Source organism: Archocentrus centrarchus, chromosome 11, assembly GCF_007364275.1.
Source record: "Archocentrus centrarchus isolate MPI-CPG fArcCen1 chromosome 11, fArcCen1, whole genome shotgun sequence".
Taxonomy (NCBI): Eukaryota; Metazoa; Chordata; class Actinopteri; order Cichliformes; family Cichlidae; genus Archocentrus; species Archocentrus centrarchus.
In genome coordinates this window covers 9,853,649-9,873,766 of record NC_044356.1, presented here as the reverse complement: position 1 = coordinate 9,873,766, position 20,118 = coordinate 9,853,649, and the positions used below count along the sequence as shown (strand labels likewise).

General features: G+C 45.6%; 1 protein-coding gene across 1 annotated transcript in view; it reads right to left on the bottom strand.

The window, feature by feature from the left end:
- Positions 1 to 4,452: 4,452 nt before the first annotated feature.
- The window catches only part of nedd9 (neural precursor cell expressed, developmentally down-regulated 9), a 35,671-nt gene continuing 20,005 nt past the window's right edge, over positions 4,453 to 20,118 (bottom strand). Inside the window, exons 3-7 of the mRNA XM_030741794.1 lie at positions 11,961 to 12,059; positions 9,502 to 9,639; positions 6,652 to 7,827; positions 6,281 to 6,370; positions 4,453 to 5,341 (exon numbers count right to left, since the gene is read on the bottom strand). Of these exons, the coding sequence (XP_030597654.1) occupies positions 4,811 to 5,341; positions 6,281 to 6,370; positions 6,652 to 7,827; positions 9,502 to 9,639; positions 11,961 to 12,059 (2,034 nt within the window). The 3' untranslated portion in view covers positions 4,453 to 4,810. The remainder of the gene's footprint in view (positions 5,342 to 6,280; positions 6,371 to 6,651; positions 7,828 to 9,501; positions 9,640 to 11,960; positions 12,060 to 20,118) is intronic.

The window sequence follows — 20,118 nt, the reverse complement described above, 5'->3', positions numbered from 1 at the left end:
TAAAGGTTTGCTGATTTTGCCCGATGTTATGCTTAAAGTTACAGTGTATAAAATCTCACCACTAGATGTCAGTAGATTGCAGATTGCAGTCAGCTGAGTTCTGTTTTCTTCCCTCTCCGAATTCAAGTGCATAATCCCAGCTAAATTGGCTGCTGCAGGACAAATGTTTTAGACTCCACCTTTATTTACTCTGGGCTGTAAAACCTTATGAAAAGAGTGTGATACCAGTTGATGTGTCAGTGAAGCTCAATGCTGAACTGTCCTGTCAGTACGCTGCTGTTTTTGCCACTGTTAGCTACTAACACTGGCGCTGTTAGCTACTGTTAGCCTCTGTTTGCTGCTTTTCGCCAGTGTTAGTGAAATTGTCTTTGAGGTGGATGTTACACTGTTAGACTCTGACACTTAGTGAATAAGTTCTCATATGATGTGAGACTGTAATCAAACTGTTTATCAGAGGGAAAGTGTGATTTTTTTTTTTAGTACACTCCAGTCTAACATTAGCTGGCTAATGCTAGCTTAATTGAGGGAGATGTCTTTCCTGAGCACTGTATTCAAATATGGTGGGGGAACACGGTGGCTTCCACAAACTGGTGCCCAGTCCTATGTATTCTTAATGGATTAATTCTAAGTTTATGAAAATACGGGTGGAGTGCCCAGCTCAGGAACAAGTTGTTGGAAGAGTTTAATCTCAGGGTCTTGCTCACGAGTGACTGGAGAAGGGAATATTTCTAACTTCATTTTTGTAACCAGAGGAGTCACCCCCCTGGTGGCCATTAGGAAGATCTGCAGGTTTGAGGTGAAAAACCTGCTCAGAAATGACTCGAGGAGCATGACAAAGAGCCCAAGTTGCTGACATGGCTTTCACTTTGTTGCAGGATGTGTTGAATCAAACCAGTTCACGAAGGCCAAACCCCAAAATATCTACGACACCAGAATGGGGAGCTGCTGTTCAACACATGACACCAGTAAAGGTGTAAGTATTTAAACTGGATCGTAGTCCTTGCGTGTTCCTGTTTTACTTCCTCCATCTGTTCATTCCCCTCTTTGGTAATTGTGTGTCCCACCCTCATTAGTCCCACCTGTGTTTTTTTCCACACCTGTTCCCTCTCTGCTTCCTTTTGTATCTTGTTACTCTTGCCTGTAGGGGACCATCCATTCTCATGTTTTCTCCTAGATGTGACTCGATGGTGTCTGTGTTTTCCTTTTGTTTCTATTTTATTCTCTTTGTCTATGGAGTCCAGCCTGATTTTCTTTTTCTCTGTGTTTGAAACTTATAATAATGTTGGGTATTTTTAGATTTTACTGGGGCATCTTGCATTGGGTTCCTTTTGTACTGACACTTGTGCAGTGCCATTTTTCAAGTAATACCATCTGTTATAAGGCTCAGGACTGCACATGAGCCTGAAACTGCAGTTTTCTGCACTATTTCTGATCAGACATTCTGATTCATATATTTTTGAATCGAAGGATAGACACCACTTTGCTTTGGATTAAATGTTTTTGACCCTTTCTGCATGGATTTATTTGCGAGTTCAAATAATCAGCTTCAATTTTTCCAGCCAGCCTAAAAACTTTAAGCCCTTTTTTTTCTTCTCTGCCTTTGTGGGGCAGATTAACAGAGAACACATCACTGCTGTGGACAGACTCATTGCACCCTGCCTGCAAAATGGGAACCTTTTTAAAAGTCATTCTCTTCTCCCCGGAGAGCGCAGAGAGGAATGCAGAGAATAATAAAAACAGATTGCTTGTGAGTGCCAGTCTGTGGGAGCTGTGAGGATTTTTAATGACATTCTGAGATTGGAAGTGGAAGGGGGGAGGTGGGAGTCTCGCTGTGCTCATGGACATCTTAACACAGTCCCATCTATCCATCTATCTAGTAGCTCCTCCACAGGGAGCGGTTATAGTCACTCAGACTATAATGAAATACAGCGAAGAGAAGATGAGGAGAAAACAGGCTGTTTTCCGTTCTGTCCTCTATCTGATAAATTCACCGCACCTCGAAGCAGAGAAAATGTGCTGCAGATTAGCGAGAGAGATGTTTCTCACGGCCCGCAGAACATCTGAAGCAGCGTCTCGTCCTTTACTCGTCCTCATTACTCTTTGTGTCATGTCTAGTGTGCTACCAGCAAAGTGAAGAATAGTTTGGCACCTTTTCCGCCTGCCCAGCTGACATCCTTCTAGCTCCGTGTTTAGTGGAGATTAGATGGTCCAAAAAACTCAGATCACATTTGACTTAAAGACGAGACGAGCGTGTGATCAAAAAATAACCAGATTAATAACCTGCTGTGAGATTTTATATCATTGAAATAAATGATTCATTATTTGGATGAATTAACACTTTATGTAAGCTCTTAGTCTAGATCTTGGAGTGATTAGTCTAAAAAGACTTCTACCTTAAGATCCTCCTGTTAGCATTTACAATATAAAGCGCCTCGAGGTGTCTGTTTGTTGTGATTTGGCGCTATATAAATAAAACTGAATTGAATTGTGCCCTGGTAGGGGTCCCCAAATCAGTGCTGGGTGAGGGGCTAGACAAAGAGCAATTGGATCAAAGAGGAGACATGGTCCCGTCCTCCTGTAGGCCCACCAGGTCCTCGTAGGGATTGGGTGCAGTGTGTGCCGGGTTTTGGCCAAGGGAGGAGGCCCTGGCGAGCCAATCGAGGCTGGCTATCAGGACTTGGAATTCTTGGAGTCTGAGCTAGTGCGTGAGGTTGAGAGATACCAGCTAGATATGGTCGGGCTCACCTCGGTGCATGGCCTGGGGTCTAGAACCAGTCTCCTGGAGGTGCCCTCCATGAGAGGTGGCGAGCTGGAGTGGGTATTCTTGGATCCCCTCAGCTTACTGCCTGTACTTTGGAGTTTTCACCAGTGGATGAGAGGGTTGCTCCCCTGCACCTTTGGGCCAGAGAATGGGTCACTGGGTGGGGTGCTCGTGGGTGCTTCATCCGGTGACGCAGTTGTCCTACTGGGATGCTCACATGGGCAATGACAGTGAGACCTGGAGGGGCGTGATTGGGAGGAATGGCTTGCCTGATCTGAAACTGAGTGGTGTTTTGTTATTGGACTTCTGTGCAAACCAGTTTATGCATAATGAGCACCATGTTTGAACATAAGGATGCCCATAAGTGCACGTGGCACCAGGACACCGTAGGTTGCAGGTTGATGATCAGATTTGGCTGTATGTTCTGGATACTTGGGTGAAAAGAGGAGCTGAGCTGTCAGCTGATCACCATCTGGTAGTGAGTCAGGTGGCGGGGGAGGATGCCGGACAGACCTGGCACACCTAAACCTATAGTAAGGGTGTGGGAACACCTGGCAGAGGCCCCAGTCCGCGAGATCCTCAACTCCCACTTCTGGCAAAGCTGAGGAGACATTGAGGGCTCTGGATGTTGTAGGTTGTCTTGGTTGACACGCCTCTGCAACTTCGCGTGGAGCTCTGGGGCGGTTCCACCGGATTGGCAGACCGGGGTGGTGGTCCCCATCTTTAAGAAAGGGGACTGGAGGGTCTGGTCCAGCTATCTTGTACTGGGCCTGGTGCAGCACCTCAGTTTATCCTCTGTCTAAAAAAAGCCAAACAAATCTGTTTTAGCTCCTCCCCCTTTAAGGCCAGCTCTCTGCTGATTGGCTGCCTCTCAAAAACAGGGGCTCTGAACAGCAGGTGGGTAGGGCTTCTGTGCCTGAGATGACCATATAAAGGATGTCCCCTCTCTCTGATGTCACATAGAGCAAAGAGTATAAAAAAAACTGGCTGAAACTGAGCATTTAGAGCAACATGAAGCCTGAGATTTTGGCACACAGGGATCACTTGTACATACTCTGCCCTCATTACTGGAAAGTCTGGCCATGTTTAATATGAATATCCACAGTTGTAACAGTGCATATGTGACAGAAAATAAGGACAAGCTTAGTAGGGCCACAATCAGTTTATAAAGACCAGGAGACGTGGTTGGAAGGTGCAGGAAAAACAAAACATTCAAGCTTTATGTTTGAGCATGAACGTCTTTCGGAAAAAGTCACTGGATACAGTTTAACAGTTACTATTCTTTTGTAAGGCTTTTGTTTGATTCAACTATCATGTAAACTCCATCAGTTGAGGAAGGAAGACAATGAGATGTGGCTGAAAAGCCCAGGAGGAACTCGGCAAACACAATTTATGTTTTAAATTCCACTGCTGACCTTTTAAATTAAAAACTTGCTTTATTCACAAGGAGAAACCACAGCAGGTAGCTCCGCATGTTTGATTTTAGCTGTGTTTTTGCTCCGGATGCCCTTCCCGATGCAACCCAAAAGGGATTTGTGTCTCCTAATGGAATCGTAGGAGTCTTTCAAAACCCTCTAACTGCTTCTTGGATTTTTGTGTTTCATGTGACATAAAGATGACAAACTCTTGTGGTGAAGAACAGTCTTTACTTTGTGGAGAGCTCCACACACACATACACTCGGACACTGACATGATTTACAGGGAAGTTTTACTGTCACACCCAGCAGGAAGACACATAAACGACACTCTACAGTTATAAATGAAAGGACAGGAGATCTCATAAGGTGCTTCATAAGACGCAACAGGAATGTTATGAAAAATGTTCACATGATCCTACAGAGACACCAGTACTGCATCTACATATATATATTCATATCATAATATAGAACAATGTACATAAAAATAGAGCAAATATTTACAGAACACAGACTATTTACAACGTCTAAAATGAGCTTAAAGATGGAGAGCAACATACATATACTGCAAATATATATATATTTATGGCAGATGTACAAACGGAGTGATGTTCAGGGGCCACGTGGGTGAAAATCACAAATTAGCCATCTGCAGCAGCTGTTCTTTGAACTGCTGAGCGTGGTGCGATAGGTCGGTGACTCTGTCCACCATCTCCTGGATGGCGGCTGTGTTCGGGTAGTTCAGGGCGGCCATTTTTGTCGCGGCCACCACCGTCTTCAACAGGTCGCACAGCACGTTACTCGAGTTCATCACCCTGTTGGCCACCTCGGGCACCGAGGCCTGCCGGGACAGGGTGTCGCCGATGAAGACCAGTTTGTGCGCGCTGAGGATGACGAATTTGCTGTGCGCCACGAAGATGCGGGGAGGCTGGCCGGCGCTGACGCAGCTGAAGAAGGCGTCCACGGCGCTGAGGAGCGTGACGAAGTGCTGCTCGCACTGCTCGGAGTAGAAGCCGAGCAGCTGGCGGTCCCGAGCGCACAGGTGGGCGGAGGGGGAGGGGGAGGAGTCTGAGGGGGGCGCCGAGTGTTGGTGTGAAATCCACTGCGTGATGTCGTTCTCCACGGGTTTGCTCACTTCCTGCTCCAGCTTCTTGAACTGATTGAGCTGTAAGAACAGTAAAGATGTGAGGTCAAAGGGCAAACATTTAAATGTGCAAACGTAGCTACTACGTTACTAAAATGGACATTATTTAAAGTGTAAAGGTAAAAAAAACAGGTTCAACCCAAAGATTAAAAAAATGGGGCAAACTGGAATACATAAAGCCAAAATACAGCACAAAAATCAGATTTCCTTTTATTAACACGACAAAGTATAAACATGCTTTGATTGCACACTGATTGCTCATTTATCCCCCTGTGCTTCAAGTTTAAAAGCAAACATGGGTCCCATTTGTCTTATCCATTTCCTTAACCACTTATCCTCCAGTTCAAGGCCAATTTGTGCTTCTAAATATTTGAATTTAAAATCAAGGATTTGGACCCAGTGTGGCACCTGTTTAACATAAAAACACTTTCCTTTTTGCGAAGCATTTTATTTTCACAGCAAAATTAAACTTCAGACTTCTGCCATCTTAAAAGTATCAAAGTGAGTCCCTGAGAAAAAAATGTTTAATGTCAGATTTACTGGATCAGACCCCGTTAAGCTTTTACTGAAATTAAAATGCTCTTACTACAAGAAATTAGAAGTTAAAGGCCTTAAACACTGCAGGTCCTAACCAAATGAAGTCACCTTCATAGTTGACCCTGAAAATGTTCACTTTCCTACAGCAGCATTTGTTTTTATATATATATATATATATATATATATATATATATATTTGCACTGTGGGTCAGTTCAGCCCATGACTGGTTAGCGCCTCCATTTAAAGAATAATATGAACCAAGATGTGAAAATCAGATCTGAGCGCTGAGGTCTGCGGAGTAGGAACCTCGAGGGCCCCTCATCTCTCAGTGTTATCATCGGTTTTGTTTAAGACTGCGAGGTATTTGACTCCCGCACAGTGTGCGTTCCACCTGCGAGACCCAAACAAACACAAAGCCTCACCTGGTCCTGACCCAGCTGAACTTGACTCTGCTTGATTATGTTTTCTTTCTCCAACAGCTCCTTCTGCTGCCGTTCAAAGTCTTCTTTCCCCTGAAGGAAAACAGAAAAAGGTGAGAAACCAGACTCAGGCAGGTTTGATCTTTGATATGCGACGCATATCTGTCAGGAAAAATCACTTCAAATAAAGGAAATAAAGCTGCAATGTAGGTCAGTGTATAACTGTACAAAATAACTGAACAGTAGTAAACATAACTCCCTGACTGAGGATTAAAACCTCTGCATGCATTAAACCAAAGGTTTGTTTACACATTAGATTTCTGACCTCAGCAGCAAACTCTCATTTCATACCATCAAAAACTTTTTTTTTTTACCTGCAAATGCACATAATCGTAGTCCTCCATCCAGCTTTTCACGCACTTCTCGCTGTTGTTCATGTTGTCTTTGTCCTGGCTCGAAGGCACAGGGAAGGGTTTGGTGTGGCCCACGTAGTTGTCGTTGTCCGAGGAGGGCGAGGTGAGCGGGTGGATCACGTTCTCGTCGGGCGTGCTCCCGACGGAGAAAGACCCATCCATGTTCGTCCGCCTGAACAGCAGCTCAGCGTTGTTGCCTATCGTGGAGGCCAGTTGCTTGGCGTCGTCGGGAACAGTCCTGGAGACCATGATGAAGCGGTCCAGCTCGTCGCTCTTGTTGTGGTGCTTTCCAGATGAAGCCAGGGCGTTCAGAGCCCAGCTGCAGTTCTCCAGGACTTGGTAGATCTGCAGAAGGATCTGCTGCGAGTCCTCTAGGCGTCCAAGCTGTCTTCGAAGCTTAGTGTGCAGACTGTTGTCTGATAGAGATGTGGCGTTAACTGCCGCCCCTCTGCCAAACACAATGAAATCCCCCAGAGTGGCCCGGACCCTGTCCAGCACTGTGCGGACATCGTTAGCGTGGCGCTCCATGAAGGGAAAAGTCCTCCAGTGAGGGGAAGCTGCCATTGAATGCAAAGCCCCGACTGAGGCCTCCACTGCTTGCTGCAGGCGGTACAGCCTTTGGACGGCGGCATCCACATCCAGAGTGAGGCGGCCCTCAGAGCTGGAGCCCGTGGAGGACGAGGAGGTGGACATGCTGCTGCGCGTGCTGCCCGTGCTGGAGAACGACAGGCGGTTGACGCCGTCCGTCACGTCCGCTACGGCGCGACCATCTTGAGTGGGAATATCGTAGATGCCTTTGCTCCCATCTCTGTCAGCAGGCGAGCTTCTGTACTGAGAGGTCTGCATGACCCTCGGGATGTCGTACACGTCGTTGCGAGACCCCGCCCCCGAATGAAAGGTGGGTGGGGGAACATCGTAAATGCCTTCATTGCCATTGGCGTTTGGGTGCTGCTGATGAGCTGGAGGTTCCACGCTTGGGGGGAAGTCGTAATGTGACTGGGAGCTCTGGGCGGGCTTGGTGAGGACAGGTGGGGGGACGTCGTAGATGCCTTCCTGTTTGTGCTTGAGAGGCTGCGGGAAGTCGTAGTTCCCCTCCTGCTGAGAGGAGTTGGTCCTGCCGGGAGGCACTGAGTAGACCTGTGGGTGAGGACAGTCGTCAGGCTTTTCTGCAGAGTGTTTATGACAGTTTTTAAATCGTACAAGTACACACCCCACACAAAATACAGCTGCAATGGAGCCTCCACCTAACCAGGGTCCTCATGGGACTATTTATTTTCTTTTTAGTGAAATCCCCATCATACAAAATTTTGCATCTCCCTGTTTTTCCCTTACATCATTTATTTGCGCCATTAGAAGCGTGCATCCCACTCCTTCACTCCCAGATGTGGAAACACCTGCAATGTGACTAATCCCCCCCCCCTGCACACAAACACCTCCTCTGCACCCTCTCTGCAATCACATCACACCACCTGCACCTGAGAGGTGCAGTCACGCTTTGGCCACTTAAAAATATAAACACTTTGCTCGCACTAACATCGATCGTGCTTTGCGAAGCATTGACCGTGAGCTGTGGTTGGTCAGACATGGATTTAACAAATGCTTCTAAACTCACAGCTTGGAAGCACTTGGTTCACTTCTTGTGAAAGCAAAGTGCAGCACACAGTGATTCAGCAAACATCTGCCTCTACAGTTGACAGAAAATCATAAACTGACTGTGTGTGTGTGTGTGTGTGTATGCAGTCTCATTACAAAGTGAGGAACTATCACTGCTGCGGTATTGGTTTCCTCAAATGGTTTACGACATTTGAATCTTTGGCTCTGGCCCTTTCTGAGGTCTCGTTTAAAGGCGCTGCTGCAGCCCGTATTCAGGCCGACGAGTCTTTAGGACTGAGTCAGAAAGGCCTGGAAGTCATCCACAATGAAGGCTCTCCCTCCTGAAACGCAGCTTGAGAAGACCCATCAACAACCATCATAAGATTAGCAATTAGAAACCTGGATCCCTGCAGAGGAGGTCGTTTCCTTTTAATCCCCTCCCCGGGCGATTCATTTTACGACGTTCAAAAAATGTGCTAAACAGAGAAACTGGACTGTAAATGCACCTCAGCGGGTTTTACTGGAGTGTGTTTGCACAGCAGTCCTGCAGTTAGCGATTGAGGAAGTGAAAGGCCTTCTGGCTTGGGCAGATACTATATTTGAAACCTCAAACTTTCAGACTTTTTTCCTTCCTCTAATGCAACAAAGCTTTCACCCTCCCTCGGACTAGACCGAGCAGTGCGTGTGCTGACGTACGCGGCACGGAGCACGACGGGAGTGCAGCGGAGGGAATAAAACGGATTTCCATCAGCCTCCAAAATGCACTCTTTACAGCTAGACAGGCCTACCCAAACTGTAATTAGGAACTACGCAAATAACAGGTCCCAGCATATTTCAGGTTATTACAAACAAACTGATGGCGCGCTGCCTGGTCGGCTCTGGTGAAATCTTAGAGGGTCTGGCAAAAGAAGAGTTATGTCCTTGACGGTTTTTTTTCCCCTGCTGGAGAGTTTAAACACGGAGCCGTTTTGGTTAAACTCTCCTGGCAGGCGAAGCTTTCATTTAAGGAGGCCGCAAGAATGCAATGAATATGACATCTGACGTATTATTCATTTAATATGGACAATTAAGAGAAATTCTAGGAGCTGTATCAATAAACGTAAAAAATAAAATTTTCCGGACATACGCGACCTCCTTAATTCGGCTTTATGTGGCTGAAACAAATGGAGCGGCTGACTGATGCGCCCTTTCATTGTGGCTTTTGGAAGGGTTTCTTACCCCTTGAGAGGGCGGAGGGATGTCATAGACGCCCTGTGACCTGGGGTCCATTTGTGATGGGGGAACATCGTAGACTCCTTGGTTTCTGGCTCCGCCCTGCTGACTAGGAAACATCTGACCAGGTGGAATATCGTACACCTGAAACAAGGAAGTGAAATGAATACCGTGTTTATGAAAAAGAATCACACAAGGTTTGATCTCTAAATTGTTTGATTTTGTAGCCACTATATTAGATTCGATTGAACTGTTTGTTATTTTGGGCCATATGTGGGCTGTCTATTAATCAAAAAGTTGGCAGTTCAATCCCCGACTTCTGTCAAAGTGTCCTAGAGCAAGATGCTGTACCCCAAATTGCCCCTAAAGTCACTGAAGTGTGAGCGCGATGGTTCGGAAGCATTTAAAGAGATAGACTAAAATACAGCGTGAACGTGTATGTAGGGGTAAACGGGACATGTACTGCTCAGTTACAGTGACTTATTATCACCTTTTAGGTTAAAAGCTCCATATTTCTCTGCTATCTATCTTATAATGGGCCTCGGTGCTGCCCCCTCTGTTTGAAAAAAGCTGTTTTAGCACTGTCCTTTTTAAGACCAACTTTTTTCTGATTGGCTGGCCTGAGGCAACCATAGTCTGAAGGGCTTTTTTTTTGCTCACGGGGCATTACTTGTATATACACTGACCTCACATCATTTGAATCTGCGACCATGATTAATATCAGCACCCAGCGTTATAACAGTCTATATATAACAGTAAAAAAGCATAATAGGTCCCTTTGACATCCTGAATAGTTATAGAACAACACTCATTTGGAGTTGTGTTTTTGCCTAATATGCACCCTGTTTTTGCCTCATTTTTGGTCTCCACCAGCTGTTCTTCAGCTGCTAAATGCTCCACTTCCACGGCCTGCTAGCTTCCACCTCTCTGTCTGCTGTTTGGTAGTAGCTTGTGGTGGGTTTCTGGCTAAAAGCAGGTGGCTGTTTGAGCAGCGAACAAAGAGCGGTGAGAGTAAAGACCGGGGTTGAAACTCACTACAAAACAATGTAAAGTTGAAATTAAATGCAGATCCAGGCGATTTCCTGCACCTTCACCACTGCGAGCAACTCAAGCTGTTTTCACGCTGCCACCTGCTGCTAAACCGCTATTCTAAAAATATCTATCATAGCCACTTTAAATGATACAGTACATCTAAATGTCGCTGTAACATTACTACTGCACTGCAGTTTTTATCAGCATGAGAGAAAATGAACTGTGAAGGTCGGGTTCTGAGAAACGATCATCTGTGCACAGAACAGGAAATGTGGTAGGCAGAATAACACGCTGCAGATCAGAGAATCGGCTTTCTGGTTTTGACAAGTGAAACACATTTGACTAAGCACGGTGAGCTCCGTCAACAGCTCGCCTAAATGACTCTTTAAATGTGACAACTGCGGATGTTTGGTTAAGGAGTGAAGACGTAGCACAGATGCAGTTCAGACTTTTAAAAGATGATATCAGTGTGTTGGTAAACTACAGGTCATTTTTGTACAGTCTGGGATGCACTCTATGAGATCTTCCAACATATTTTTAGCTTTGCATGATAAAAAAAAAAAAAATCTCTGTTTATCTAAAAGTGCACCTTGGTGCAGCTCCTCTGTTTGAAACAAGCAATTTTAACTCCTCCCCCACTTTCATCCACTTGTAAACAGAAGGTTTGAACAGCAGCTGGGTGGAGCTTCTGTACCTGAGATGACCATGATAGGGATTAGTGGTGTGCGATACTGCAACGTTTGGTATTGATCTGATACCAAGTAAATACAGCGCCAGTATCGCCGATACTGATACCGATACTCCACAACGTTACAAAACATTTATGCTTTTGGCTCCGCCCCCTACTTCCGGCCCGCAATTTGATGTCAAAATATAAGAACATTTGGTCTTTTAAGTTACTTTTTTGACATTTCGCTAACTCCTCTTAATTAGAGGGGAAAGCAAAATGTTTTAAAAGAAAATTGTCATATTTTTTACATCAAATCGTGGGCCGGAAGTAAGGGGCGGGGCCGCAAGTGGCCCGCGGGCCGGGAATTTGAGACCGCTAGTAAAATATGTTACATGTCACGTGTTGGTATAACATTAAAACACTGCGGGGAGGGGAGGAGCAAAGTGTGCCTGCTCTGTGTTGTGAGAGGAGCGGCACTTAAACAGTCGGCTCGCATCTTTGATGAAACCGCAGCACTGCATACAGGAGAGAAACTGAAGCTAAAGTATCGGTCTCATTACACTGGTATCAATCAATATCAATACCAACGTTGGTATCATTGGTTTGGCCATGTTTAATATGACAGTATATAAATAACACAAAATAAGGAACCTATAAGTCACAGGGTGCATTTTATTATTAGATTCACTGTTTGCCAGACTATATTAAAGCTCCTTCAGTTGGCAGAAAAGACGCACGTGCAGCAGGAACATGAGGAACCTACCCCCTGTGATCTGATGGGCGGGACGTCATAGAGGTCCTGCTGGTTGTGCTGTCCTGGGCTGTAAGTGTAGGTCTGTCCCACTCTCATTGGGGTCACCACCTGTCCGAACACAGCAGGAACACAAACAATCAGACCTGTCGTCCACAAAAAACAAAAAACAAAAAAACAAACGACACAAGAGGACAAATGCTCCGAATCACAAACTAACAGTCCTGCTTGCCACCCGGCGTCTGTACGTGCACATGTGCCGGCTTCTCTTTGTTTTTCCTGTTTTTCATCCCCAGTCCCTGAATGACCTGCAGATATTTTCTAACAACATCCTCCCTGCACCAGGCTGTTTACAAAGAACCCGGGGAATGGAGTTCTAAACACAACCCTGAAAAAAATGTCTTTAGCCACGAAAGTGTCCCTGGATTAAATCTGACTGGGGGGAATTTTCCTTCACCTATACAGGATCAGATATTGACAAAATTGCAAAGCAGATTTGTAAAGGCAAATGATGTAAAAAGAAATAGTTCTATGCACAATGGTGTAAAACCTCGCGCTGGAGAGGCTGTAACAAGCACATCTTAAGTATCTTCTAAGCATATTAAAGTCAGTCCAGTCAATTTACATTACTGAGATTCTAACATGGTACAGAAATGTACTATAACAACAGGAAAAGTCATGAACTTTGGAGGAAAAAAAAAGGTTTAGAGATTGGTTAGCTTCCCCCTGCCAGCCACTGGTAACTAGGGAAAAATGCATATTACTCAACTGATTGACAAGTGGCTGGAAAGTGGTTACTGGGTCAAATCAGTCTCAAAGAGAAAGCTGCACCAAAAGCCTCCTTGTGATTACTCTGGTCACCAGCAGATTGGAGGCGATTGCTCTCTGGTTTATTGCTGCTCGGCAAGTAGTTTGTGCGTTGGTGTCCATGGAAAACACGGGCAACTGCGGCAATTTGCTAGCAACCTAAGCAATCATGAAAAGGTTTTTGTTGCAGCACTAATTTCTGTTGGCAACTGCCTGCAATCTCCAGCAACCACTTGCCAACCAGTAGGGGTAATACACATTTTTCCCTTGCAACCAGTGGTTGTTGACCATTCCCTAAGCCAGTGTGACTGATGCCTAACCCTCACAAGGGAAGGTAGCAACAATAATTTGACAAATAATAATTTGAGTGTCACACCTGGGATATCAATATGGCAAAGACTGTTTTAGTTTTAATATTAAGCTTTTCATTACCCTGCATTTGTTACCAGAATAATTAGGCTATGGAGGCAGAAGGCCTGAATGATAACTATTAAAAGCAGGAGAGGGGTTTGTTATTTATCTGCTAACTTGGAAAAAACACATTATATTCCACAATACTGCAGCTCAACTAATAAAAACTAAATACAACATAAAACTAATGTGGTCCAGTTGAGCAATAAAAATGGGTCAAACTTCAGCAGTGCTTTAGCAAGGACTTCATCTGAATGGAAGATGGTTTTACAGCAGAAAGGGCATTTGAGACGGAGTTTTATCGTAGTGCTGGCAGGACTGTGGGTTTCTGAATCCAGGAATCTCTGGTGAAGCAATCACTGGGTCACTGGTATTGATGAACAGCCCTCTGAAACTGAAGCATTTGGTGCTGTAGGATTTAATACACCTTTAAAGTATTTTACACTGCGGTGCAGACGGGCTTAGGAATAATGGCACGATTACATACTGCGGGCCTCACCTTGACATTTTTAACCCTGTTAATTATTCAACACATTTTTCCTCCTCTTTTCCCGTCAGTGGCAATCAGCTCCTCCACACCTCTTAATCCCAGTGTTTCCTTAAACCCCCCTCACCCCCCAGCACTTTAGGCTGGCTCACATCTCTTAAAAGCAGCACAGCAGCAGACCTCCTTGCTGCGTCAGACAGACGGAGGAATGCCGGGAATGTCCTTCCCTGAGCCCAGTACTCCTCTTCTGCCCCCGCACACCACCGCTATCGCTGCACTGGAATGAACAGGGTTCATTAGCAGGGCTCGAAAATAGGAACCATACGCTCGACTTCCTGGCAGAGGGCCGAGTCCCCAGGGACACTAAAGTCCTCAGTCCCCGTATCCACTCATGAGGCACTTTATAGTGGAATTAATATCCTAATAGCATCTCTCATACTGAGACATTTATCGGAGCGTGAGCAGTAGGAGACGTAACCTCAGAATGGGATTAATGCTTCAGAGGAACTGGTTTGTAAAAGAGATTTATGAAAAAAGGTAACACGAGTGGAAGAACGGGAAAGAGAGGGGAACGGAAAAAGAGTTGCCTAGTATGGAAAGGAATGCCATTCATCTGACTAACAGTAGTCCATATGGTTCTTATGAGTCCAATCTGAACAAGCCCGCGGTGATTTAAGGTGCTCACTGTTGGCGCGCCCGCCCGAGCACACATCATCCCGGCAGGGCCCGCGAGGTCAGAGCTGAAAGCGTACACCGTGGGCTTTAAATGTGCTCTGAAATAAACCAGCAGAGGAAGAAACAGCTGTTTTTGGCTCTTCTCGCTCTGGACTGTTAACACCAACTTTTTTTTTTTAAAGGTTTTGTCTGCTTAAAAGCATAAAAGCAAAGTGATGGAAACCATGCTGTTGTCAAAGCTGGAGCCCTTATTACTGTCAGAAACTCCTGATGGTGCCAGCAGGAAAAAGGTTAACACTTTAATTTACTCTCTTTGTTTACGTGGGATGTTTTGTTTATCTTAAACCTTGGTACCATTAACTGTAGGCCAAATTAGCTAATATTGGTTCCTCTTTTTTACAATGCACTTTAATACTGAAGAAACCTGAAGACCCGACTATTCCCAGGATAGTTTGCACTTATAAAAGGAGCATCTTCTTTCCATCCGACACCAATCATTGAGGCACCAGTGACAGCTTTAAAAAAAAAAAGTGCAGTGGAAACTTTGAACATCTCCGATTAAAATCTGATTTATTGTCTTTCTACTGGCCCGGCTTGAGAGCAGCTTTAATGTCTTTTTATATTTTTTATTCGTTGCCTTCGCCTTTGTGCTGAAATGTTAAAAAAGTATGCATTTTAAACCTCTCGGAGCATCCAGACTCAGGAGATAATAAGCCAGCCTTCTCCTTGTATAAAAGGTCACGCAATCTGGCTGCGTTCTCGGTGGGTTTGGGGGAAGCCCGGACCCAGCTGTCATGTGCAGATGGCAGCGAGGTGTCTGCCGACGCCCTCGGTGACCTTTTCTACAGGTACATGTCATCGCTCTGAGCGGCCATCAGTGGCTTCTCTGAGCCTCTGCCAGATGCACACTGCTCGTTTATTTCCCATCTCCGCCTTCTGTTTACCCAGCAGGCTGTTGCTCTGAGGCCACTTGGCACGGCTATAATTGCCAACAGGCAAATATTTACTGCATCCAATGAGGTTGTTGCTTGCATGATGACGGTGCGAGGACTTTCAGAGAGTGATGACATCACGAAGAGATGAGATGGGGGGGGGGGGGGGGGGGGGGGGGGGGGGGGCTGAGCTAACAACTGTTCCCACTCAGGTGAGACGAGCTCAGGATGCCTTCTTGGAAGAGGCGGGGCAAAGCAAGTGGCTTAAATGAGTGCCGTGAGGAGGCAAATATATGGCTTGTTAACACTCCTACGCACTGCGGTGAGTGATTCATGTCTCTTTCAGCAGGACCCTGTTTACTTAGCCTGCAGGCAGGCTCAGGTTTTGGCAGGTAGACCTTTAAAGCTAAAGGTCTCGTCATAGTGTCAACAACTACCTCATAGGCTCGTTATATCCTCTTTCAGTTTTTATGCACTGATGGGCAATGAATTACACAGTAGTACGGTTTGATGTTACTGGTATACACATTTTAAACTCTAACCAAACTACTAAGCACTGGCACATGTGAAGAGTTTGGTCTCCTAATTGATAATTGATGTTCCAATGAAGACTTAGGGTTAAATGGTTGTTCCATATTCCAAAAAAACATATCTGGTCAGGCTTTAAGCTACATCGCTCCGATATTCGGGCACCTACCAGTGTTTCGAGTATGACGACTGTCACAAATAGCGAGAGGTGAGGCTTTATGTTGCTACTGCATCACATAAAGAAGAACAGGAGCGCATCCATCCATCTATTTTCTTTAAACGCTTATCCAACTTAGGGTTACAGCCAAGCTGGAGTCTATCCCAGCTGCTGCTGCAGGGGGAGAGGTGGATTACACCCTGGACAGACTTGCTAGCCCTTCCAAACCACTTTAAAGACCAAACTTCTCTTGAAAATACACAATAAAAATGAGAATATACTCAGCTCAAACTGAGGAGTATAATGAAAGGTTTATTTTTGGGACACCTAAACGATAAGATGTACTAAAAGATATCTCATTGTCTCATTCCATGCACTAAGAGTAATCGGCGTTCCTAAACCCATTTTTATCGTTAAAGTTCCCGTTTCTGCAGACTAACAATAAAACAGCACCCTCATCATCTTCAGGGTTTCCACCAGTGTAGTGCCAGGCCGGTGGTATCAGAGATTTGTCTGTTTTTTAAGGGCCCATGGGCGGTCTTTAAGAATAGATCTGAAGGTGAAGGTTCTCCCTCTTCTCCCATCTGGCTTTGAAAAGAGTTTGATTCACCAGCTGGCTCTGCCGGTCACACTCCGTGATAGACAGACTGCTCAATCACCTGCCAAGTATTTTTTGAACGTGCCCGTCGTTTTCCTAACAGTTCCCCGGGATGACTTCCCAGATGGTTCAGTGTGTAAAAACCATCTGGCGCGCCGAGTTAATCTCGACCCAAATGAACCCAAATAGCGGGTTTTGGATGCAGCGCTCGCCACCGCCAAAGTCAAAACAACAAAGGAGGGCAGATCATTTACAAGAAATGTGTGCATTCGTTCAGCCAAATCAAATGAAACCATTTTTGGAAACTTGCCCAGGTTACTAAAACACTTTATGTTGGTTTGTCCTTCACTCATCTCAGTTAGTTCACCTCTTCACGACCGCCTCAGGATGAATTATAGCACCTCTGTGAGGCAACAACTCACCGGAAATCATCCTTTCACAACCCTTTCATTGGTTACTTACACAGACACACAACCACTAGCCCATCTCCACCCATGCTAATGGCCTGCAAACACATCAACATCAACAACCCTGAAGAGGCTTTTCACCACAGCATGTTGTATAAAAGATGGTGATACTGACACTGCCGGTAATACAGCACCAGCTTTCTATTGAATTTCCTCCACCCGCCTCCTCATTCACACCTCCTCATCTCCGCTCTCTCTGTCAGCGCAGTGCCGCTGGTTCGCCTTTAAATGAAGGTCACCTGAGGGGACAGGAAGTAACCCTGCCATCAGTCACATATTGATGTTGTGTATGATTGCATGTGGTTTTGCTCCTGCTGAATCACACTACAGAGAGATGTGTTTTGAAACTTGATAACGTTCCCCCTCCGCCACTCAGAGCTGCACCAGCCCATTAAAGTGCCAAACTAATTAATGCAGGTAATTAAGTCTTGAATCCCAAGAGGCCGTCGGCCGTCTCCGTAGCACGTCCGAGCGGCTAAACCCAAACAGACAGCGGGCTTAATGAGGAGCGTTAAAAGAGAACGGGCTCATTTTTAAGCTCTAATAAGGATCACCGTTCATCCTCTGTGATCAAAGCAGCACTTTAATCCCATGGCATGAATATCTGAAAAGAGGCAAGATGACTCTGACACTCAGTGTTTACGTTCTAAGAAAAATATTCCAGAGAGAAAATCCTCCAAATTCTGGGAAAAAGCAGCTGTGAGGAAGTTCTTGAGGCTGAGAGCCGGGAATATTCCATCAGCACGCTGGGTAAGGGCACAGGGGGCACCCACAGCTGGGGGCCCATCCAAAAAATTACCAGAATATTACTTTCTTAAACTTTAGATCTTGAACCCATATGTGATTAAACATTTATATATATGCTTATCATAACAAAATGAGTCCTGATGATGAGTCTGATGGGAATGTCATTCATTTTTAGGTCCATTTTTAGAGTCAAAGAGTCACCAAAAAAACAATATCAAGAAGTAAAAGTTTAGCCTGTAACTTTTCACATATTTAGAGGCAAAAGAATAATAACTTAAAATAACTGTACGCTCAGTCAGGCAGCCATTGTCGCACCTGAGCAAACACCTAGATGTTGAAACACAAAAGCACCTGCCCTCAAGCCTAGTTCATGGTCAGTTCTCCTGCACTGATGTGTCGCTGAAATACCGTTACAGACCAATACAATCGTACGCCAACCCGGCCACACCGGCTGTGCCACGTGCACGACAAGCAGAAGCAACGCCCGCAGTTTTGGTGAATGCTCCCATTCGAGAGGGCGACAGCGGCGAGCATGAAGCGGGAGAAGAACTACAACAATGAATGCAACCTTCGGTGCATTTAAATTGCCCACAAATCCACTTTTGCCATTTCTTTGCCAGATACTTTAAATCTTTCTGTCTGCTTTTTACTGTAAATAACTGTGTGGATTCATGTGGATCAAATGGTGTAAAAGATCATATTCAGGAAGTCAGAAGGTCGGTGGCTCAATCCCCGCCTCCTCCAGTCTGCAAGTCAAAGCGTCCTTGAGCAAGCTACTGTATCCCAGATTGTATGAGTGTGTGGGTAATGGTTAGAAACCACTTAAAGATAGAGGATAAATCACTATGTGAATGGGTGAATGTAGCTTGTAATAGAAATGACTGTGCCTGTTCAGTTGGAGTAGAAAAGCACCATATAAGCACCGGTCCATCAGGGTTCATCCTCAAGGGGATGTGAATATCTGCAGTAGATCCAATGCCAGTCATCCAGTGGTAGGAGAGATATTTCTGTCCAGCAGCGCACTGACAGACCCACATTGTAACCCAAAGAGCCGCGAGTGTGGCTGAAAATGTCAAAATGAAACTGGCATTGGCTTCTTAAATGTAAATACCTCCTGGTTTTGTTTGCCTTCTGTGATGTGAAACTGAATCTGTTTTGGGTTTTGGATTGTTGGCCGCCTTAAAATAAAAAAAAAAAAGATCTCAAATATGTAAGCTCTGGTTTTTATAAATGCTTTCATGAAACCATTTCCTGTCACCCTTCTGCTGCTACTTTATCACATTGTCTACTTCAAACTTTCCAGAAGAGAAAGTCCTGTCAGTGAGCTCGCTGCAGAGTAGATTTGGTGCGACTGATTTATGGCCGTGCCCTCTTGGTCGAATCTCGCCGGCCAGCGATTCATCACTAATGTGACAATGGCGAGCGTCTGAAGGAGCCGGCCTCCTCCAGGAAGAAATAACTCACTTATCTGGTGCTGAGACTGTCGTGTGCGTGATTAGGCACAGAAAATATGGCCGAGGCAAACAAACAAACCATTTCACATAAACTGGTGGCTTCAAAAAGCAGAGCCTTATCAAGGTAGGCGGCACACCCTCTCAGCCCACAAACAGCTATCAGAGCACTTCCTTGAGTTGTGTGTTGAGTTCATTAAACCTTTTGTTGTGCTCTTTACGGCACCAATGAGCAGATTGGATCTATGGCTACGACACGGCGAAAGGAGGAAATGCCCGTACAAGGAGCAGGATTCAGGAAGGGAGGAATGAAAAGGCCGTCTGGAAGGAGCAGATAAGAGCAGATATTTGAACTCCGAACCTAGCCCATTTTTGAGCAGCGTGACCTCAGCGCCTGAGGCAGAGGGGGCAGCAGAAAAGTGACGGGGCTGAGAACAGACACACCTTTCAAAGATGGAGAAGAAGAAGAGGGGAGGAAATCAAGGTTGAGATGAAACATGGGCCTCTGGGAGCCAGATGATAAAAAGCTGTTCCTGGCTTCCATGTGAGGAGGCTCTTTGTGTGGCCGAGAGCTCCAGGCATCCATCCCACAACGGTCCTGGCTTGAAGGCCATGAAGGGATTTTGGGGGGGGGGAGCAGCTGTGGAGCTCACCCTCCCTGGAGGGTCATCCAAGGACAAGGCTGCAGCATCAAATCAAACAGCCAGAGTGGCAGCGAGCGCCAAACCTCAGTGTGCCTTTATATACCAGAGCCCCACACCACATGAAGGGGAAAACAACCAGTCGCCAATCTGGATTTGCACTGCAGAGCTGGCATGCAAACCCCGAGGACACATTCATGACATACGAGGGGGAAGGGGCTCTCTGCAGGACGGGATGACGGCTTTGGAGTAATACGAGCAGGGATTAT